General features: G+C 39.3%; 1 protein-coding gene across 20 annotated transcripts in view; it reads right to left on the reverse strand.

Moving 5' to 3' along the window:
- LOC133848465 (potassium voltage-gated channel protein Shaker) overlaps positions 1-24,758 on the reverse strand; it is a 233,032-nt gene that overhangs the window by 79,735 nt on the left and 128,539 nt on the right. Inside the window, exon 1 of one of the 20 annotated variants that reach the window (XM_062284053.1) lies at positions 18,582-19,168. The exons of 18 other annotated variants lie outside the window; for them this stretch is intronic. In XM_062284053.1, coding sequence (XP_062140037.1) covers positions 18,582-18,607 — 26 coding nt within the window. In that variant the 5' untranslated portion in view covers positions 18,608-19,168. Of the gene's footprint in view, positions 1-14,345; positions 14,501-18,581; positions 19,169-24,758 lie in introns of those variants that run through there. One more of the 20 variants, XM_062284038.1, reaches the window with a different exon arrangement.

The following is a 24,758-nucleotide window of genomic DNA, read 5'->3' on the forward strand; positions in this document are numbered from 1 at the left end:
TGTTAGCCAAAGGAACTAAAACCTCTAGTAAGTGGGCAAATTTTCCCATACATAAGTATTTATTTAATAATTTCGACAATTTTGGTCTGATCGAAACCAAACTTTCGGGAATCATAAATACTATAGTTATTATTGTATATACTAAATATCGCGACATCAAAATATCATTGGTGATTTGATTTTCATCGATTTGCAGAGGTGGAAGTGGACGTGGCACAAAACTTGAAATATTCTTGATCTGAGTGCAAACATAAAAAAATCTTTCGAAAAAATGTATATCTTTTTTTTTATAGTTTCTGAGATCTAGGTGTTCATACAGATGGGACGGACAGACAGGCGGACCTGGCTATGTCGTCTCGGCTGTTGACGTAGATCAAGGATATATATACTTTATCGAGTCGGAGATGACTTCTTCTGCCTGGCACAATGTTCTAATACCCTTCCACCCTATGGATATCGGGTGTAGAAATACTTTTCAAACTCTTGTGAATAAGCTTTGCGCCGAATTCGGCATTAAAGTGAAGTTTTTCGGGCAACTAAAAATGTAAAAATGATTGCCCAGCTTTCACTAAAACATTCACAATATATACACTTATGAACACATATGTACAATATATATGCGAGATATATATATATGGTCATTGTCATGCCTTTATGGGCACTTTGTCACCCCGTTTTTTTTTTTTCGTTTATATGTAGTATTTGTATGAAACGCGGTCAATGTGTTTCCATTTGTTGGCCGTAACTCGCTGCTAATGGAAGCATTAGAGCATGGACTTAATTTATCATATGCTTTAATAACCAGCAACCAACTAAAAATGACCATTTCTATCTTTCCCTCCCTTTCACTCTCTCTCGGCGTCTCTTTGGTTTTCTCTGTTTGAGAACAAAGCTCACAAAGGCCAAAAATTCTCGATTATTTGTGTAATTTATGCTGTGACAGAGTCTAATGCAAATGGCTATGTTTTCCATGGCTTCACACTATGTAGCTCCCTTATCCCTTTGATTTCTTCTCTTCACTCTCCACTCTCTGTCTGTATCTCTCTCTCTCTCTCTCTCTCGCTCTCTAGGTATTTTTGTGTCTCTGTCTAGCTTCTAATATGCAGCGCATTTTCCGCGAAATGCTTTGAAACAACAAACAAAACATATGCATAATTTATACGCATTATAAAAGGACTCTGATGCGGCGCTTTGGCCTTTCTCTATATATAGAGAAGAGAGTGAGAGAGGGGGGTGAGCGAGGGGAGAGTGGGAAGCCCAATCTGGCGCTTAAATATAGCCCACTGCCGACTGCCTCCCGATTCCCAGAGGTGCCATAAAGAACGCCAGCAAGAGCGGCGCGTTCAGCGTCAGCGTTTCGCTCTATGCAGAAATTTATTGTTCCGATGCACAGCGGCAAAACTTCTGAGGGTCGTCGCTATTATTTATAAACATTTTGCTCTATATATACATATATGTATATATATATATATATATATGTGGCCAAAAAGGGCTGTCTTTAAGTGGGCGTGTCCAGTTCGGGGTGCTGATTGATTGATGGCTTGATTGAGTACTAAAGATGCAGCAAAGTGCAAATCTCTACAAGTTAACACAGACTAAACTCGCTCTCTCTCTCTATTTTTCGCTCTCTCTCTCTCTCTCGGTGGATTGCGTGTGTGTCTGCTCTTTGGCCATTTGCATGCAACGACTTCTAAACGAAAAGCATTTACAGAAAACACAACAAATTTATCGATTAGTAAATGACAGAGAAATGCCAACGGGCACGGACAACAAATTGGAATTGACAGACTAGCGCCGACAAATATCACAGCTCTTCGTGTGTGTGTGTGTTGTGGTTGTGGCTACGTGTATGTGTATGTGTATGTGTGTGTCTGTGTTGAGCAGGTAAACTTCATTACACGCAGCTACCGACTCCAGCTCCATACACGAATGAAAAAGCAAAGAGAAAATACAAATGGAAAAAAAAAGAAAGCATTGGAAAATTCTATGCCATAGTTCATAGATGTGTGTGTGTGTGTGTGTGTGTGTGTGTGTGTGTGTGTGTGTGTGTGTGTGTGTGTGTGTGTGTGTGTGTGTGTGTGTGTGTGTGTGTGTGTGTGTGTGTGTGTGTGTGTGTGTGTGTGTGTGTGTGTGTGTGTGTGTGTGTGTGTGTGTGTGTGTGTGTGTGTGTGTGTGTGTGTGTGTGTGTGTGTGTGTGTGTGTGTGTGTGTGTGTGTGTGTGTGTGTGTGTGTGTGTGTGTGTGTGTGTGTGTGTGTGTGTGTGTGTGTGTGTGTGTGTGTGTGTGTGTGTGTGTGTGTGTGTGTGTGTGTGTGTGTGTGTGTGTGTGTGTGTGTGTGTGTGTGGGTTGCATAAACCAAACACAGACACCTGCAAAAGCAACACCCACTAGACCCGACGAAGAGGAAGATAGCTGATTATTTATGGCAAAAAGATAATTTCGAGGTTTTGAGATTTTAGACAACGCTTTAACAACAGGAACAGGAAATACGTTCAATAATTGTTTGCATATTTAAGAAAAGACGTAAAGGCGCACACTGCGTATACGCAATTAATGCAAAAACGCAATATATGCGCTCTTTTCAATTAAAACGTAAGCAGGTGGATAGAGAAAGATAGAGAAAGAGAGTGAGGCAGACAGAAATGAAATTGAATACGTCAAAATTTGCATAGTTATTGCATGAAAATAAATGCAAATAAATATGTTATATACACACAGCTGCAGAGCAACGAGCAACGAGTATATGCATAATTGCTAATGGTAATGCCAATTCTTCAAAACAAAACAAAATAGTAAAGGCAAAGGCAGATGAAGCACAGAAAATGCATTTCCCAGATAGAGAAAGGGAAAGAGAGAGAGAGAGAGAGGATTATGCATCAGAAATCAACACAATGCATATTTGAATAGCCCTCAGTCAGCAGTTTGGAGTCTAGGCAATTCTCACTGAATAAATAATGCTCAAGCTGCTGCTGTCAAAGCACAATTGACAAGCTCCCTACGAGATGATCAACATTAATCCGTTTGCTAGAATTTATTTTACGAAAACTTTCTATTTTAAAGTTTGGCATTCATTCGCTTTAAAATTAAGTTGGCATACTTTTTTAGTTGTTGTTGTTGTTCTTGTTGTTGAAGACCCACAGCAAAAAATTTGTTTCATATACTCTCTCACTCACTCTTTCTCTCTCTCTCTCTCTCTCTTTGGCTCGGACTCTCGTCTCTAATTAATATGCACATTATTTAGTTGAGTTTTTAATGGTTTTGCGCTTTGAATTCATAGAAATGGCCAAGGAATAAGTTACGGACTTTTGCGTTTTGGTGTTGTGAAGCATTTTCACCAACTTCCGTTCTTTGGGCCAGACCGCTGTGAAATGTGCAAAATGTTGCTTCGAAATGAGGAAATTGCTTCGGCAAAAGAAAAACAAAAAAAAGCTTAGGCATCCACATATCTAGCTCCCGGAACTAATTTGAACAACAACAACAACAACATCACAGACGAGAAAAAATAACAACTAAGGAAACTGCAGTCAAATGTGTGCGTCTATGAGATACCCGCTACCCTATTTTTAATATAATCATTACGGTATTATTCCTACAATATACCAAAATAGTCTGCAACAAAATATTAAAATATACCGATGGCTATATTTTTGGTAATACTATCGAAATGCGGTAGAAATAAAGATATACCAGATATGCCATATTTGGTATACTATATCAATATATTTCATCACTAACAAATTACAATAATACACGAAATATACCGGACTTTCAACTAAAGTAACTAAGACCCAACTGCACTTTCTGCTGCCACAAAGTTATCATACCCTTAAAAAAAACTATCTACTACTATCAAAATAGAGTATACATATATAATAGAGTATGTTTAATGAAGTATGTATAGATATACCAGATATACCATATTTGGTATATCAGTATACTACAACACTCTGAATATAGCATAAAGCACGAAATAAACCAGTTTGTCAACCAAAGTGATTAAGACCAAACTGCACTTTCTGCTGCCACAAAGTTATAATACCCTTCTACCCTATGGGTAGCGGGTATAAAAGCTAAAGGCAGGGCAAGAGAGGGGAGATAGGAAGCGAGTAGTTGTTGATTAGGAGATGCCCTAGAAAAGCGCTTGCAAAACAAAAGTTGGAGCAGAAGTTTTTCAAAAACGAAAACTTACAAATTGTGCACTTGATTAATTTAAATGCGCAAAAAACATTTATTCATGCGGTTGAACTGCACTAATCACGTATATATGCCTCGAGTTAAAGTTGAAGTTGTAGTTGTATAACTACAACTAGTTGAATTAATATACTGCTCATATATCAAAATGTGAGTAATAAACTCGGTGTCACAAGTCGCTATCTTCCACTCGGCGCACAGGCAGTTAAAAATGTTATGTTTATGGGCCTGGGTCTGAGACCCGCTGGCTTCAGGGTTTTTCCTCACGGCCAATATGGCCAGTTTGCGACGCAGGCAAGAGCAAGGAGTATTGCAGCAGCAGCAGCAACAGCAGCAGCAACAACAACATATCAAAAAAGTTAGTTTTTAAGCGATCAACCAAAAACAAAGTTGGTTCTCCATTTTTATTTTATTTTTTTTTTTCGGGGCTTTGCTCGCCGCACACTTTCTACGAAATTTTCAACTAATTGTCCACGACCTCACAAGTGTGTATGTGTGTTAGATTGTTAGATTGCAAGTGTGTGTGTGTGTGTGTTTGGGTCAAAAAGAGATTGAAATTCATAAAAGTGCAAAGGTTACAAAGTTGCCTTTACACTTTGTTGCCGCTGCCAGTCCAGTTGTTGTTGTTGTTCGCTTGTTTGTAGTTGCCGTCGTTGTTGATGTTGTTGTTGTTGTTGTTAGTATTTGCTGTTGTTGCTGCTGTCGTAGTTGCTGTTTTTGTGGTATGTCTCGCACGCAACTTTTGGTTATTGCTTGTGCCTTGTTTTTCCACTTTTTTTGTTGTTTTTTTTTTTCTGCGGCTTGCCACGTGGTTGCTATTGGGTGGGCACAGATAATTGGCACACACACACACACACTCGCATACCTAACCACAGTCACAGTTACTGGCGACTGGCCATGCCTCACCGACTTCCGCTGCAAGCGGCAACAGCAAAAAAAAACCCATGGCAAATTTTTCAACTTACATTTTGTGGTAAAAGTGCAAAAAAAAAAAAAACCGTAGGAAAATGAGAGGAAAGTGGTTGTTGCACAGTTTTACAATTAATTTACGACAATTTAAATTTAAGTGCATATTTTATAACGGTATCCCCAGCTACAATAACAGCAACGGCAAAAGCAGCTGCAATTACAGCGTCGGCCCCAAAAAGTATGCAACCATTTTTTTCATTCCCTCTTTCGCTCTACGTTTTGCACGCTAAATTGCACAACGTGACAGAGCAACTCTCCACGTGTGTGTGTGTGTGTGTGTGTGTGTGTGTGTATGTGTATGTTTCTAATTTCACATTTAGCTGTTGTTGTTGTTGTTGTTGTTATTGTTGCTTGCTTCTATTATTTTGTGTGTTATTTTTGGCTTGCTTAATACCATTAAAACTTTTTGTCTAACAGACCGAAACCGAAAACAACAACAAGGCTATAGAGAGAGAGAGAGAGAGAGAGAACGAGAAAGAAAGAGAAAGAGAACAACAATGTTGCACATGGGGCGTGGCAGAATGGGGGATGAGCCCATGGGCAGTAGCTAAACAAAGGCAAAAACTGCTAACAATGTTGCTTGTTATTAACATTTATAGTGTCGTGTCGAGTCGAACCGAGTCGAGTCGAGTCGAGTCGAGTCGACTAGAATTGTGACTAAGTTGCGCCTAACTTCGAGTTTTTGAGTCGAGTTGAGTTGTGTGCGGTTTATGTAAACTGTCTGTGGCAGTGGCACTGAAACTGCGGATGACATTCAAAGTTTCGATTTGCATTGTTGCACACACAAACACATACACAAAGTTGCACCTGTTTGTGCAGCTCTCTGGCAACATTTAATTAAACTAAGTGCAAACCAAAATCAATGAAGCCCAAAACATAGTCCCAATTGTATTCTAAGCAGCAGCTAAGTCCAACTCAAGTCGAGTCGAGTTGTAACAATGTAAACACGCTGAGCATGCAACATGCCCCAAACTGCAAACTACAGTTGTTCCAATTAATATCACATGTTCACTTTTTATTAAGTTATTTTCCAAAGAGGGTGGAAACACACACAAACACACTCATACACACGTACAATCCAAATCAATTAGAAGTTCTCTGAATGCAGCAAATGCATTTAAGGTACTTGTAATAGCAGAAATGTTGTATACACTAAAATGTTGCATAAGCCACTTAGGTCAATTATAGGTATACATATTTCTTTCTAACCATAAATATCATTGCAGCTCTGGCAAAACTTGTAAAATGCAAATTTTTTACACTGATCAAATAAAATGCTCTAAGCAGAAATGTTAGTCTTAAGACTAAAAATCGGTTTACACTGATCAAATAAATGTTCTCAAATCCAGATTTTAGTTTCAGCCCTGAGAATTTAAAACTATTAAGTGAAATCTTCAAGAAAGAAAAGACCTTATTCGAAAATTTGTATTCTTTACTGAATATGGAAATTATGCCATTTATTATTTTTCATTATCATTTAACCAGGACATGATTGGCGACAGCTTTACTAATGAAACTAGTTCAAAAATTAGTAAGAAAGCTACAGTCGGGTGTGATCGACTGTGAGATACCCTCTACACATTTCTATTAAAGGCAATATAATGTGGTACTATTCTAAAAATATACTGAAATAATATACCAAAATCTACCTAAATATACCGAAGACTAACTTAGTATATCGGTATACCATGAAGTTCAAAACATACCAGAAACTGTGTGACAATCTGGTATATTTTGCACGCAATAGTATATAGATATACCAAGTATATATTCTTTGGTATATACTCGTAAAGCAGTTATAATTTTATATTAAATTATACTCGTATCTTAAATATCTTCTACGATTTTTGCCGCTCTATCGACTTGGCATATTTTGGCTTAATCTTGAAATTTTGCAAGAGGTCTTTTGAATGTATTTGATTTTAGAAATCGTGTCTGTATTTTTTTTTCAGTGTAGCCGTATCAATTTGCTTACTTTCGCTTCGGCCAACAATTGATGCAGAAATATCAATAAACATTTAGACGCGACGCTAAACTTCGAGCGGAATTCAAAATGCATATCAAAGTGTTTTCTTTAATTTACTCAGCACTATTTGTTAGTTTACCGCCAAAAAAAAGGTAAAAGAGAGAGAAAACAACTGTTTATTAAGCTATGAAATCTGTGTGTTTTTGGAATTTAAAGCGCGTCTAAATTAAGTTTTGTGCCGACTGGTCGACGAAATGTTGCACCTGCCTCACAGGCTGAAGCCGCAGGCGGCACAACGCAGTTTTCTGTTTTTTTTCTTTCGTTCTTTTTTATGGCCAGCACGCACACACAGGCAGAGTGTGAGAGAGATAGAGGGAGGGGAGACAGAGACAGGGATGTGGGAGTAAGAGAGAGCGCGACACAACAGGCAGCAACAGCTCAGAGCTCAGAGCTCAGAAGAGTCGCTTGTTTGGCATTGGCGTATTTTATGTTAATTTTTATTGCTCGCTGGTTGCTGATTTTTATTATTCTTGTTCTTGTTCGTGTTGTTATTGCTGTTGCTGTTGCTGTTTAATTTCTGTGGCTTGTTTGCTTTGCAATATGCTGCTTTAGTTGTTGTTCTTGCCATTTGAATTAATTTTATTTATTTTTGGGTTTCTTTTTTTTTCTCGCTCGTCTCATTTTTGTTTTGTGTTGTTGTGTTGTTTATTTACTTTTGCTTAATTTGACGTGGCGCTTGTTGTTGCTGTTGTTGTTGTGCTTCCTGTTAAATTCGTTCTCTTTAGCAGCGAAAATTCCAAAATTTTTCACACACACACACACACACTTAGAGAGGGGAAAACCCTTACTCATACCAGCGCAAACAATTATAGACAATCCGCCTAAATACACGCAAAGCTTTTCGTTGTCCTTTTTTCTGCTTTTTTTTTTTTGCTTTGTTTGGTTGCCTGAATAAAGCCAGCCGCAGCGAACCGCGGAATCCTCTTTCTGGCTTGAGGTTAGGCTTCGAGTGGAGCTTGTACCCATCGCTTCTCCCCACTTCCCGCTTCCCGCTTCCCATTTCCCATTTCTATTCTCATTCCCTTTCGCATTTCATTCAATGCGCATTCCAATTGGCAACTCGCTTTTTGTGTAAGGCTGCGAAATGTTCTCTATGCATAATGCGATCGGGAATTTGTTTGGCGAAATTTACCAGAGAGCTTCAGAATCAATTTGCTTCCTTTTTCTGCTATTGTTTACATTTTATATGCTGCCATTGTTTGATTTCACTGATTTTCGACACTCTGCGCTGACAACACTTCAGCAAAATGCGGGCACAATATGCCAGCTCAATCTTATTGCTATCTGTACCATTTTTAGATTATCTACTGAACCGGTTCGACGTGTCAAAGAAAACGAAATTAAATTATGAGCACTCAATGTCGCATTTTTAATAAAATGTTTTTTGCAGTGCTAAATTATGTCTCTGAACCACTTACAGGATTATATACTGAACCGGTTCGCATTGCCAATGAAATATAAAATGTCATCATAAGCACTGAAAGTTTCAATTTTAATAAAATATCATATTCTCCGATGTTTAAATATGCGAACCACTTTGGCCGTACTTAGCAAACTAATTCCAAACAGCTTAATATTACGGTTCTCTGTTCCACTTTTACATTATCTATTGAACCGGTTTGCCGTGTCACAGAAAAACGAAATATTAACAATCCAAAGCAATTGAACACTCAAAGTTATATTATACTAAATGTTATTAAGTATTTTCGGAGTACTTAATTATGGCTCTGAACCACTTTTAAGATTATACCATATAAAGAACCGGTTCGAAATAAAATCATAAACATTCAAATTAAAGCTTTAATGAAATATCTTTTTCTGTGTAGGAATGTTGAAATATAGATCTGAACCACAAGCAAGATTACACACTGAACCGGTTCTTGAAGTAAAAGATAAAACTGATAAATTACCAATATGTTTTAATGTTAAGTATGCTCATCTATAAATCACTTTGGTAGCATTTAACGCACCGATTAAATCTTGTGAGTCAGGATCACAGTACGATTACTTACTGAACCAATTCGACAAGTCAAAATATCAGCCAAAATTTGATCCCTTTTACTACTGAACCGGTTCGATTAGTATAATGAAAAGTGAATGTAATCGATTCGAAACACTTAAGCACTTGAAGTTACCTTTATACAAAAAGGTTTTTACAATTTTTTGAATGTTGAAATATGGTCAATTATAATGTGCTCTTAAGGTCCACTTAGCGAACCGGTTCGCAGAACATAAGTGCAAGTGTAGCAGCGAATGTAATCAATATAATCTGTGCAAAGTGATTCCGCTGAGTGCGAGATGTTGACTTTCGAGGAAAACAGTTGCAACAACAGTTGCAGCAGGCTATTGCTTGCATAATTAAAGCCAAGCCTCGACATCAATTGATTGGCTGGCGGCTGTTGCAGCTGCTCCGCGTCGAAAAGTTTTGCCGAAATGGAATGGCTGGGGTTAAAGAGTTCTTCTTGTCTGGCCTGGCCTGGATTACGAAAAGAAGATTTAACAAGGGCTTAAGGCATTTCGGAATGGCGAGAGAAAGAAAGAGAGACAGAGAGAGAGAGAGAGCGATGTGAACTCAGCTGTGCTTCACTGCAATTGCAGGCAAAATCAAATCGAAATGCAGCGAAACGCAACTAAATCGAATTTCTATTTAAGCATTAATAAAATTTCGCAACAAATCGAAAGGCGGGCCTGCCACGCCTTCGGTCTTCCGCCTCCCGTTTGAACTTGTTGCGATTATCTGCATGATTTGAGGCGAACGAACGAACGAGCAAGAGTTTTGCTCCTTTTCGCCTTTAACAAAATCTCTTTCATTTCTCCTTATTCGTTTCGTTTTTCTTTCTTCGCTTCGTACAGTATTTTTTGCTTTTTTTTTGTTTGGGATTTGAATTTGGGTTTTTTCGAGCTTTGTGCTCTGTGCTTGCAACTTGGGGCTGCCAGTGGCGGCTTCTTTTGAAGTCAGGCGGAGGAAGGTGGAAGGTGGAAGATGGAGAAATGCGCCCGCTGTGCGAGAATAATGCGAACAAGTGGATGAAAATGTTTGACACGGATAAAAGCAAAGTGCAGTCAGTTAGCCCACTGTGTGTGTGTGTGTGTGTGTGTGTGTGTTTGTTAGTGTGTGTTTGTTGGTATGTGTTTGTGTATTGTGTATGCCGCGCTGTGGACTGTCTTGTCGCTGCTTCCGTTTCCGCAGAGCCAGCAGCAGCTGTGTCAGCTGCTTGGCCTTTGGCGCAAAATTTGAAAATAATTTAAAATGACGTCATCATAGCATGTGGCATGTGGCATGTGGCATGTGGCAGAAGACAGCTCCAACCACAGTCAGCTATTGCTTTCAGCTACAGTTTCGGCTTCGCTTCCAGCTACAGCTACAGCTTCAGCTTCAGCTTCCGCATCAGCTTTAGCCAGGGGCGACACAGCGACAGCGACAGCTCGCTTGCCTGCATAAATGTTATGTTTATATAACAATGCAGAAGGGGCACTCAAGCACACACACACATATACAAGCACAACCCTGTTAGGCATCTGATGCCCCTTTTGGTGTGGTGGCTATGCTACCCAGCGGCCTACGGTGCGTATGCTTGACCTTCAAATTGGCTTCAAGCGGCCGATCAATAAGTTCTTGTATTTCCTTCTTCATTTCGTTTCATTTCATTTCAGCTTTCTGTATTTTTTTTTAGTTTTTTTTTTTTTTGCTGTTTTGTATTTTTTTCTACTGCTTGTTGAGTCGTAAAAAGAATTACGCAAAGGCCAAGTGTAAAAATGGGACGCAAATAAAATGAGAAAAGCCAAAAAAAAGAACAGAAACAGAAAATAAATAAAAATAAATAAACCACAAAATGCAAAGAGTCCGGCTGAGGTGTGCGGTGTTTCAGTGTTCCTATGTGTGTGTGTGTGTGTTTGTGTGTGTTTATTTCAAATTAAAATCACGCAGCGCACGTGAAATACACATACACCAACACTCACACACACACACTCATACACACACATCTCTGGGTCACGGCATATTAAAAACAAAACTCGCCGCAGTGCGTAACTTTTGGCCAGGCCTTAAGCTGTTTCCTCTACACAAATACACACATCACACACACTCACGTGCTCCACACACACACACACACACACACACATACACTGTACTACTGCCAAAAATATGTGGCACATAGCGCCTAGTCAGCAGTTGAAATGAAGCACAGCGCAGAGACAAATGCAAAGTTAATGGACAAGCAAGAATAACACAGAGAGAAATGGAGCGAGAGAGAGAGAGAGCGAGAGCAAGAGAGATAGAGAGAGGGAGAGAGAGAGAGAGAGAGAGAGAGAGCAGCAACTAGGAGAACTAGGACAAGCAGTAAAGTAGTTTTAGAGAAAATTTAACTTTAAAGCAAATCAAAATGTTCCTCAAATATATGTGCAAGGGCGCAGCGATGTATCTTGCTCAGCGCCAGAGAAAGAGACAGACGATCCGGCGAGTGACATAGAGAGAGAGAGAGAAAGAGAAGCAGAGACAGAGGCTGCTGGCTGCACATTGCATAAATTTCTGCCAATTTGGCACAATAAAGTATGAGCAACTTTGGCAAGAAGAAGATTGAAGAAGAAGTTGATCTATGAACGAACGAAACTCGATTCGTTCAGCACACACACACACACACACACACATACAGTGCTGGCCATAAAAGTGTGACCACTTGAAGTGAAGAAAACAGAGCGAATGAAAGAGAAAACACAAAGCTAAACTCAACTCCATTTTTAATGCAGAAAGTTTTGCGCAATCAAACTGATTAACTCATGAATAAATATTTGCATTCTGCACAAAATAAACCGTGCACAAAAATACGTTTGTATATATTTTTGACAAATTTGATTTAATCGAATCGAATTCGAATTGCACGCGACATATTTTTATTGAGTTTTTAAATTACATTTCATAACGAATTCAGCAATTTTTGCGCGCTGTCAAAGTTAAAATATGATTGAATTAATTTAAATAACTTCGCATTTGCATTCGCGTTTTTTTGTATGACGCAAGAATACCCTTTTTGTTTTGTGAAAGCGAAAGAAAGAAACTTTACTCGTTACTCTCGTATTATTGCTAAATTAGATTTATTTTGGAATGTCATTAAGCGGTTAGCAGATATCCCATTTAGTTTTATGTACTTGTGTTTAGGGAATATTTTTTGAGTTTGCCCCCATTTAAAATTCATTTAAACAGCATAAAAAAACAACGAAGTGGATAATAAAAATAAAATAGAATAAAGTAAAGAAATCCAAAACGAAACACGAGGGAAATGTATTCAATTATTTAAATTTCCAAATATATGCACAATAACGGCCAACAAACCAAAAAAAAAAAAAAAAAAACGAAAAAAACTGAAAACAGAAAACAGAAGAGAAAATCAATTTCGAATTTAAAACAGTTGAAACGTAAATGGAACACACACAGAGAGAAAGAAAAACGTAAAGGGAAAATTCAAATTTTAATGGAGTTGGCGAAGCAAAGCGCAAAAATTGCAAGTGGCTTTGAGCCTATTTTCATGGGGCATTCATTAGCATTGCACACACACACACACACACACACACACATATATAGTGGAGTAGCACGCACCACTCGACAACTGGCTATAAGCACCACTCCACCCACTTCGCTGCCTGGCCACAAAAAACCAACAAAAAAATAGTAGGAAGAAAGAGCGAAAATGTGCGTGCGAATTGTTCGCAGTTCTTCAACTGCCCTCAACAGCCAATTGTTGTTGTTGTTGTTGTTGTGGTTGTTCTTGCTTTGGCTGACTGCCTGGCTGCTTGGCTGCCTGGTTGCATGTTCAAAGTTCAATCAAAGTTAAGAAGCATTGCTTAAGCCAAGGCTAAGCAAGCGGCGCCGTCACGGCAACTTTTCCCCAATCCTCACCAAAAAAAAAACACCAAAAACAAAAAAAAAACTTGCCAAATGAAATGTGAAAAATGCTGTAAAAAAATGTTATATATATGTATGTATGTACGTATATTTTGGAAAATAGCGCCATCTAGCGTTGATTTTAGTTGTGTTTGGAATGTGCAATGCGACGTATGCGTAATATTTTGATATGATTATTTTGGTTTTACACTCGATAATCGACTGGCTTATGTAATTCACACACGAAACAGAAGAAGGAGAAAATGTGTCGCTGGCAGCCGGCAACGTATTTGGTTGCCTCGCAACTTTGCTGTCGATGCCAATTCGTATGGAGAGAATGGAAATTAACTTGGCTAAAATATTCATTAACTGCGCCCCCGGCAGCAGCAGCAGCAGTAGAAACTAACGGCGCCCCGGGACGAGTTGCCGAGTTGCCAAGTTGCAAGTGGCTTGAGGCAAGCTGAGCCAGAGCCTGAGCCTGAGCCTTGAATAGGCCTGTGGCTGGGAGACGTTGCCTAGGCAAATTATGCTGCACGTTGCCCCATTTGCTGCCGCTGTCGCTGCTGCTGCTGCTGCCGCTGCTGCTGTTGCTGCTGTTGCTGCTGTGTTGCCAGTGCATTAATTAAGGTAAACAAACAAAAGAGAGAGATGCAGATAGCTCAAAAGCTGAGAAAGGGAATTGAGTGGGTGGCAGGACAAATGTAACTGAGACTTAAATTCCGCCACATTTGCTTCATTATTTTATTGTTGTCGCTCGTTGTTGTCGCTCGCTGTTGTTGTTGTTGTTGTTTTTTTCTTTGCTGTTGTTCTTGTTGACTCGACTTGGAGTTAGAGTTGGAGTTGCAATCGGAGTTGAAGTTGGAGCTTGAGTTCAAGTTTCAAGCTGTGAGCTAAAGTTTCGAGAGTTGGCGACGACGCTTTAAACACCTTTTTGAAGTTGGAAGTTAACGTGACACGCACACGGACTTCACTTCACTTCACTTGACTTGACTTGGCTTGCGTTGACTTGACCAACACCGTTCACCGTTCGGTAAACAAACAGAGTGAAAAATACAATGGCATTTCAGAAAAAAAAAAACATTATATTAGTATGGAAAAAAACAACAAAAAAAAAAGGAAATACTTTATGTATATAGAATTCACACGCGCGGGAAACAGAATGTTGCACGCATCAGCCGGGCCCAGAGGCGGTCAAGTCGAGCCGAATGACTGACTGACTGACTGACTGACTGACTGACTGACTGACCGAGTGACTGTCCGATTGACTGATTGATTAACTCACACAATGATTGAGCGACTGTTTGACTGACCAACCGACCGACTAACTAACTGACTGACTGACTGACTGACTAACTGACTGTTTGACGACGACGTAAACGACGACAGCCGCGGCCTGGGCCAAAACGCGCTACGTTGGAAACGCGGTACGTTGTGACGACGTGACTGCGACTGCGACGACTGAGCGACGTAGCTGCGAAATGAAAGCTGGCCCCGCAAGCGAGCCGAGCCGTAAACCGAGCTGTCGCAGTCCCCGAAGCCGCAATCGTATTGCGACTCGAACTCGGTTTTGGATTCGGACTCGACTCAAGCTTCGGCTTCAACAACGCAGCCGAACCAAAGCACGTGCGATTCCTACTGCAGTGACTCGGCTCGACGCTGCTGCTGCTGCTGCTGCTGCTGCTGCACTCTGCGTGTTGCGTGTGCCCGGCAGGTGCTGCCGCTGCTTGCTGCTTGCTGCTAGCTGCTCGCTGTTCGCTGCTCGCAACAACAACTGCCAAAAGCAAAGGCAAATAGTTTTAGTGCCACTTGGCACGAACATGTAAAAGAACACCAACAACAACAACAACAAAATAGCAGTGAAATATATATATGTATATGTAGGAAAAAGCGGACTCGAACTCAGAGTTAAAGTTGGAGTCGGAGTCGGAGTTGGCGTCGGACACGGCTTAAGTAGTAGTCGAAAACAAAGCGATGACTGAACATTGCCTGAGCACAAGAATGGGCAACGAACGAGCAAAGCAGTCAGTCAGTCAGTCAGTCAGTCAGTCAGTCAGTCGTAGCCAGAGGATGGGAGAAAGGGGGCGCCAGGATAACAACGCTAAAAGCCATGAACATGGCACATTCGAAGCTGACCAAAGTCCGCGGTCGCCGCTGCCGCGAACTGGGCGAAAAACGGGACGAACACAGGCGACACTCAGACCGGTCAGCGTTCAGTGAAGCGTGTGGCACGAACAACAGAGCGAGACAAAGCGAGGCAGAGAGAGAGAGAGAGAGAGAGAGAGTGAAGGGTGAAAGAAAGAAAGAGATGGCCATATGTGAAGGCAAACAAATGCCTTTGGCTTTGAAGCGCCCAAAACAAAAGTAGGTGAAAAGTGTAAATGAAAATATACAAAAAAGAAAAAGAAAAACGAAAATAGTAGAAAACAAGGCAACACACAACAAAGTGAAAATCGAATTGTGAAAGGCATTCGATGGCTAACAACGAAGAGCGAGAGAGAGAGAGAGAGAGAGAGAGGGAGAGCGAGAGTGAGAAACTATATTGAATTATTTACACGCTTCGGGCGCTGATTTTGAAACCTTTTAAAGCGGCCCAGGCTCAGGCATATGATTAATATAATGCAACCACAACTCTTTCACTCCGCTCTCATTCGCTCTCTTTCTCTCACTCTCTGGGGCATCGTGTGTGTTTGTCGCTGCGCTTTGTGTCACGTGTGCACTTGAACGCGCCAACTGTAAGCCACAGGCGCCACAAAGGCCGCACCAAACACCAATAAAAACAACAACAACAACAGCAACAACAACAACAACTGCAACGATGACAACAACAAGAACAACGCGCAAAGCCTATGCGCCCACGCTGCGTATGTGTAATGCAATTATTAATAAGTAAACACACATGCATTTGTAAGCCCCTCGATGCTTCATTCTCCGTGCTTCTGTGCTTCTGCCAGTCGAAGCTTTGGTCTACCCCGACAAAGCTTTCACGCTCAGCTTTTATAGCGAGCTTTAAGCTGCGGCAGGACAACTACCAAAAGCTTGGCAATGACTTAGCTTTTGCATACAGGGTGTTTCGGCAAAACAAAACCAGAAAAGCTGTTGAACAAGCTTTCAACTTAAAAGTTTTGTGAAAAATACAGACTGATAAGCTTTTTTAGCCAGTTGAAATAACTGGAAGAAATGTTATATCAAATATTTTTTATTTAAACTACATTTCTTGCCATTTTTTCAATCATTTATGCTTTTTAAGCAAAAAATAAAAGACTGAAGAGCTTTTTAGCCAGTTGATGGAATTACAAGCTCCGCCGTATCACATATTTCAAGAGTTGCATTCAATTTCAATACATTGTAGGTTTTGGAAAATACTTTATTTTCAGCTAAATTTCTATATTGTGTGTTTTTATATTATGTTCTTGATTAATTTAGATTTTTGAAGTAAAAATTGTCATGTACTCTTTTTTGTTTTTCTTTTTTGAAAATTTTCCAAAAATTATTTGCTTTCAAAGCTTTTTTACATATGCATATTTCCAGGACGACAAACGTCACATTCGTACATCTTTCCTCAGGACGTTGTTAAAATTATTTTTTTATAAACGACTCTCTTTCAAAATATTTCGTTTTCGAGTTGAAGATGGCGAAAAGTAAGAAAGTCGAGTGTGTTCGACTATAAGATACCACCACCACTCATATGTAGGGTATTATTCTCAAAATATACCGAATAATATACCGAATAATATACCGAATACTCATTATGAAAAAAAATCAATAGATTGCGGTATTATTCTTAAACCATACCTAATTTATACTGCAAAAAAAATATACCAAATACATATAGCATAAAGTGAAAAATATATCAAATTGTCAGCCAAAGCAAAAAAGACCCGTAGTAAGTCGGCTTTCCCATACAAAAGTAAAAGATCTACAATTTTTATCTGATCGAGACTTAAATTTCAGGAATTATAGAAACAATAGTTATTATCGTATGTAACAAAATTTGTGACTCTAGCTTTAAATTAACAAATTTTGTTATATTACAGGACGGATGTGGGCTTAGTGAAAATTTGAAACAAACTTGATTGTGCAATTATTACAAATGCTGCCCGAAAAATACTATTATATCTCTGTCTCCTTTAGTCTCTGAGATCTATGTGATCTAACGGACGAACGGACAGACACACAGACCAATGGACAGTGGACATTTTTTTATAAAGACTAGCTTTGAAAAGAACATTTGGGTTACGAGTTTGAAACTAAAAACACCGCATCGCAAACGTGACGAAAAACGGAAGTCATATTTGACTTCATCGTGAAAAATGTCTTTTAAATCTGGCTAGTTATTTCTAAGAATCATAATAAAGTAGTATTGTTTTCTACTAGTAAACACTATTATATTTTATTCATCATTTTTATCGCTACTTGTAATTGTTCCCCAAAAAATTGTACACAACAAATAAAGCTCCATTTGCATGATTTAAATTGCAGAGAGCATATAAGAAGTTTGCTATCGGAAAAATTCAAACCATTGACTTAAGTTAATGAAATTGAATTTTTTAAATATATTTTTATGATTGCATTCCATAATTTGACGAACATTTGTAGGCCAATAATGTAATATATCAATTTTAATCATCAAATAGATAGTAAATACTTGGCAAAAATGATCGAATTAATCGTATAGAAAATGAATAACCATTGACTAAAGTTGATGAAATCGAATATCTTTATAATAGCTGGTGAGGCCTGTTGAATATGAAAATATTTTGCATAGACTAAAGTAGAATACTAATTTCCATTTGTTAAGCCTTAACATATTTACAATTCAAACAATAAATTATCATGAGTATTTACGCAAAACATTTGTCCCACTTTTGGGGACTGTCCTTAAACCAATCATCATTTGTAATAGAGATAACAATTGTAATTGATTGCAAGATTATTGAGTTTCACTTACCTGGAGGATGTAGAAGAGGCAGCCACATTCAAGTAGTAATTGTAATGGAAAGAAGGAGAAGAAATAGTTCAAGATTAGTAAAATCAATGGCAAGTGGAGGCAGAGGCAGAGCCAGAGCCAGAGGCAGAGATGAGAAGGACAGAGGCAGGTCATTGATACACGATAACAATGCCAATTTGCAATCGAGCATAAAGCAGAGGCAGAGGCAAAGGCAAAGGCAACGAGAAGCAATGTGCAAAGTGCTTAGAAGCTACAGATATATACATATATATGTGGTATATAGTACAAAGTACATATATAAAAAGCCCAAAAGCACAGGCAGCCGATATAATAAAGTTGATGTTAATGTTAGAGATAAAGCTGTCAATGTTACGAGTTGAGGTTGAAATTAAGTTTTGAGTTAGACAACGAGTTTTATATACAGCAGCTCACACATACACATAAACCAACACACCCAAAAACACAGAGAGAGACAGATAGAGGGGGAGGAGGAGACAGTTAGGATCCCTCAAAAAGGGATCGATTTGGATTTGTGCATCACACAGAGACAGAGAGTTTGAGTCCACTTACCCGCCAGCAACAAGTATCATCTGCATGTTGCACTTTTCTGGCCTTTTCTGGCGTCGCGTGCGCGTTGGTGTGCGTGTGTGTCAGCGTCAGCGTTAGCGTCAGCGTTAGCGTATGCGTGTGTGTGAGTGTGAGTGAAGTGTGCGTACTTAAATCCCTGTCTGCACTCACACACGCATACACACAGCAATGGGACGCGACGTGCTGCTGCAGCTGCTGATGTTGTTGTTGTCAGTTGTTCTGCTTGTTGTTCTGGTTGTTCTGGTTGCTGTTGTTGGCTCCTGATCAGCTCTGTCTCCTGGCCACAAGGTTGGCTGCAACTGCAACAACGCTTGCAACTGCAACTGCAACTGCATGATGATTGGCGGCCGCTGCTCTTGGCCTCTCCCTCTCTTCTTACGATTATTATCTTATCTTATTGTCGAGTTTTGTTGTTTGGTTTTTTTCTTTCTTTTTGTTTTGTTGTTTTGTTTGTTTGTTTTTTTTTTATTTGGTCGTTGGTGCTTCGACTTGTTTCACTGTCACTGTCACTGCCTTCTCCTCCGGCAATTTCCCAATTGCTGCACAGCACATTTGCTTACTCTAGTTTACCACTGCACACACACACACACACACACACATACACACACACAAATAGAGAGAGAAACACGCGCGCATAAGCGAGAGTGAATGGAAACGATGAACAAGAAACGAACAACAATAACAATAACAACAACAACAACGACAACGACAACGATAACGTATCATTTTCATTTGGCCCTCTCTCAAAGCACATAATAACAGCTTGAAATGAATCCGAGCCGAAGATTCAATCAGACGTTGGCAATAATCAAGCTCGAGCTGCTTTCAATGCCACTGCTCTAAATTGAAACTGAATTCTCAATTTGCAATCGTGCAATTGTCCAATGACACTAGTCGACAAACACAACTGTTGCAAATGCACGGATCAAGCGATAAAGTTATCTTTGACTACAGTATTAACTACCAATAACTGTTTATGTTTGAATTCAAATTCAACAATTAAGAATTAGAAATTATTGTTGTTAGTGTGCCCGCATTATATAAGTCAGAATTAGCAGAATAAACCTGACCGTATTTGGTTTTAAATATCCTTCACTTTGCTGTATGGTCACACTTCATCTTAATTGTATCTTTATCTGCGCAATTCGTGACGAAAATGTAAGTTTATTATATATACCGATAAAAGGTATCGAATATAATTATTAAATATTGGGTGTCTCTTACTATAAATTTAAGTTGAAGCAGGTCAAACGAAACTTTCATATTCAAAAATCTGTGTTTTTTTCCTGTACATTTTTAAAGAATATAAATAAATGGTCCCTTTACAGCGTGCTTGTTATGTTTTAAAACTAATTAAAGCTAGGTTGAACGAAAATGAATTTTGTAATACTAAAGAATATATTTCTGGTTCTTCTTTGTTAAATTTACTTCCTGCTGCTTACTGTTATTCTATATAAACATAATTATAGTCTGTAATTACTTTTAAAATACAATTGGAACAAAAAAAAAACTGAAACTTATGAAGCTAGACTAATAGATAACAATATACAGAAAGAAAAAATGTGCTGAAATCAAGAATAAAATCTTGAATCAAGATTATATGATGTTAAAATTAAACCTAGAATTTTTTTCCTTAAAGCATGATCTACAAAAATTCTTGATTGCTCAATCTTGAAAGTCAAGATTTTAATCTTGTTTCAAAAATTAACAAATCTCAAAATTAAGCCAAGTAGGCAATATCTGAAATCATGATCAATCGTTCTAAAATTTTCTTACAAAATATCAAGATATTTTCCTAAATTAAGATTTGCAATCTACTTTTCCATCAATATTGTTATCTCGCTGTGTATGAACATTTTTTTTATCTATTATTGTAGATTATTTTCATAATTTGCTATTTATTGCCTAATTAAAAGGCTGTTTAATTACTCTAAAGAATGTTCGCTTAGCAGCGCAGCTCGTGTCATTGCGCAATGATTTGTGTTGAGTCGCTTATGAACGAACTAAATATGTTCACTTTCATCGTTCATTTCTTTAATTCAATTTTATAGTATAGTATAGTAATGAAAATGTTTTGTAACATATTATATTATTTAAATAGTATTAGGTAAAACCTTGAATGTTAGAAAAAAATCTAAAACTGAATAAAATTGAACGAAACGATTAAAACATCATTGAAGGAACGAACAGAGCGAACTAGTTCACTAATCAAAAATGTAGCAAATGAACTTATTTTAGTATTTAGTATCACTTAAAACTTTGAATGTGAGAGAAAAATCTATAACTGCATAATACTGAACGAAAAGCAATAACAACGATCGATACAAGGAAGGAAAGAAAACGAACGAACTAGCTCACAGATCAAAAATATACCAAGTGAACTTATTCGGTATATTGAATACACAGTGTTGTCAATCACAAATGTTCGTTCTAGCGAGTGATCACTGTCTCTACTACATTATCCTGAGTTGCTGCTTCGTATCATTTGACAGAAAACTGTTTTGCATCAAGCATTTGCTGTATTCTATTCTTTATTTATTTACATTCGCGTGTGTGTGAGGGTGTGTGTGTGTGTAAGAGTGAGCGAAAAGTTGTGGCTGGCATTACTAGAGGAAAGTTTTGTTGGAAAACTTTTTGACTAAAACTATTCTCATGTACACTTGACAGTGTTGCACATAAGTTGCTTGACACTTTCACGTTACTTTGTAGCATTTCGCTTCCACTTAAACTTGACAACCGAGAGCTAAGCACACAGCAAATGCGTTGCGCTGCATACTTATCATAAGCACTGTCAATGCTGTTGTTGTTGTTGTTGCTACTGTTGTTATTGTTGTTAGTTGTTGCTGGCGTTGTTTTCGCGGCTTGTGCTTAGCCACATGTTGCTGTTGTTGTTATCATAATTGTTGTTCTTGTTGTATTTGCTCTACACTCGCACTTTAGCATAGCCTACTTTTGTGGGCTATCCACCAAACATAAACAAAAAAAAAAAAAAACGCAGAAAAGAAATTAATCCATTTTTAAATGAATTTTGTTTGGTTTTTATTTCTGTATGAATTTCATTTGATTTTGACTTTGAATGGAATTTGAATGTGAATTCGAATTTGAATTTGTAGCTCATTTGATTTGATTCATTTTGTTTCGTTTCGTTTTGTTTCGTTTCATTTCAGTTCGTTGCATTCCGTTGCCCGTTGTTCGATGCGATGCGTTTCGTTTCATTTCAGTGCGTTTCACAAGGTCGACGACATATTGCCATCTCGCTCTCACACGCGCACAGCTGTTTGCCACATCTGTCGTCGGTTTATGCCACCGCCGCTGCCGCTCTTGCAAGCAGCTGTTCTTTAGAGTCGGGGGTAGAGGAGGACAGGGGGAAAGGCCAATGTCTTTCAGTTTCAGTTTCTGTTTCTGTTTCAGTTTAAGTTTGTTGTGCGGTTAACCGACGGCATTAACTGCAATTGAGTTGCGCTCAACTTGGCGCCACGCGGCCAACTGACAACGACGCCAGGCCAGCAACGGTGGCAACGGCAGCAACTACACAAAATACTGTTGTTGCTGCTGCTTCTGCTGCTGTTTTAATTAATTAATTAAGCACAATTTCGTTTATGTGACGGGGTCGCTCATATAATTACAAAACTAAATATTAAGTATACGCCACAAGGCGCCAGCAATTCCCCTGAGGCTGCAGCGAAGTCGCCGCTCTTTCGCACACACACACACACACACACGTAGTTAGGGACGGCAGACACAGACACAGACAATAAAACAGTTAGTTGGCTGGCGTTAAATAAACGTAAATAAACGACGACAGTTGCGGCAAATGTGTCATTGTTATGGATATTTGGGCAGCGAGCGGGTTCGCGGCGGGTGGCTTAGGAAGTTGTAGGATAAGCATGCGCCAAGTCAAGGCACATACACACACACACACACATACACATCGAATACTATATGTATATATATATATATATACACAAAGTCTGTGAGAAAAACGCGGTCTCATCAGTTTTTTTTTCCTTAGCGTTTTTTTTTGTCGCCATCAAAAAATTTGTTTACATTCGCAAAAAATAGAACCGGGCACAGAAACAAAAAAAAAACTGTTAACGCTGCAGTAAGACGCGAAACACACAAACACACACTCACACAGAGAAAGTGGCTATGTAGTCGAGTACATACAAGAGGCACTGTTAATGCTGCTGCTGCTGAGACTTTTCATTCACCTTACGATATGTTTTTTTTTTCGTGTTGCATTGTTAATAAGATTAAACGCAATTTGAGGTAATTTAGGAACGCATTTCGCAACAAACACAAACACGATTCGCGCAAAAAATAGGTGAAAAAAATTGAACACACACTGAGCGATTTACATCCGCATTCGCGGCACACATTGCGTATACGTAACGTAAATGCCGCGCGCGCGTTGATGCCAAACGCAATGAAGTAAACAGTAGCAGCAGCAGCAGCAGAAGCAGAAGCAGCAGCAGCAGCAATAGCTACAGCAACAACAAACACGGCAAACGACAACAGAAACTAGTACAACAATTCTATTTGCGGGCTCTGTTTCAATTTGCCAGCACGTTCCGTTTTGAGCAGCTGAGACACACAGACGACCGGCGGGCAATGGCCAAGGGGGCCCAACTAAGGAACGTTTTGGCAGTGGAACAAACTCTAGCGCCGGCTTTGGCAATGTAACACTGACACACTGACATAGACAAACACACACGCACACGCACACGCACACACACATACACAGGCACACTCGCAGAGTGTATTGTGTGAATGTGACAAGGAAAGGAAAGGAATGGGAGAAGGGTAAGGGGAAGGGACAGGTACTTAATGTTCTGTGCCAGGAACTTTTGTAGTGCACATTTCAACTTGATTTGCATTTTAGTCAATTGTTTTGCGGTTTGCAAATGCAATTACACCGAAACACAGTTTGGCCAAGTTCCAAACAGACAACACACACACTCTCGAACCGCACCGCACCGCACACATACATGCGTGTGTGTGTGTATGTTTGGCACACGCACTTGCTCGTTTTGTCACGTTACGCGCAGGCGAACAAAAATATGATCCAACACTTTGCGCTTCAACTTAACAACTAAAAACAAAAAAAAAAAAGAAGAAAAAAAGTACAACGCCACTTGTATGCTTGCAATTTGATGAAAGTTGTAAACAAAGAGCGAACGACGACGCAAATTGTCAAAAGAAGTAACGACAAACGACAAACGGTAAACGCTAAACGGTAAACGGATAATGCTGCGCAACAACAAATACAAATACAGTCGCATGTCTGTTTCACGTTTTTTGCCAATACGTTTCCAGCTTCACTGAGAAGATGCCTTTGCTGCCGAGAGAGAGAGAGTGAGAGAGAGCAAGCAAGGCTGTATGTTGGGAGAGCAAGTCATTGAGAGCGATGGGAGAGCGGCAACAGTGAGTGAGTGAGTGAGCGAGAGAGCGCATTTCGGTTTGCATTTGGCTTTGCCATTGATGCCTTGCCGATGCGCTTTGTGTGAGAGCGAGATGGTGTGCAGCATGCGGCAGCCGTTGCTCTCATTACTGTTTTTGTTTTTGTTATTGTCTTAACAGAAGTTAAGCATGCCGTTTACGTTTATATTATTCCTATGCTTCGCTTTCTTTTTTTTCCTACTTGTTTTCGTTCTTGTTCTTGCAATTCTTGTTGTTCGTGTTGTTGCTGCCGTTGATGCTTGGCTGTGTGCGCGTAATGAGACAACAAACAAAGACGAAGGCCGATTTGAACTTTTGACTCTTGGAGTCGTCGTCACTCTCGTTCTTGCTCTTGCTCTTGCACTTGCTCTCGCTCTGCTTCACTCAGCTGGACCGCATGGCGCCTTGTTGCTGCTGCTGCTGCTGCTGCTGCTCCTGCTGCTGATGCAGTAGCTACTCTGCTCTGTTGTCTTTAAGGTATTTGTTTTCTTGTTTTTTACCAATTCATTTATGTAATTTTCATTAAAATTTTCGCTCGTTTCATGCGCGTCCGCGTGCGCCGTTTATGCAACTGGCGATGGCACAGAACAATTTCACCATTGCAGCGACAAACACACACACACACATACACACACACACACACCTCGATGAGTTTCGGCTGCTTTAGAAATTGAAATGGCAAGAACAAGAACAAGAATAACGGCAAGCCGAAAAAAACAA

This window comes from Drosophila sulfurigaster, chromosome X (genome assembly GCF_023558435.1).
Source record: "Drosophila sulfurigaster albostrigata strain 15112-1811.04 chromosome X, ASM2355843v2, whole genome shotgun sequence".
In the NCBI taxonomy this organism is placed as follows: Eukaryota; Metazoa; Arthropoda; class Insecta; order Diptera; family Drosophilidae; genus Drosophila; species Drosophila sulfurigaster.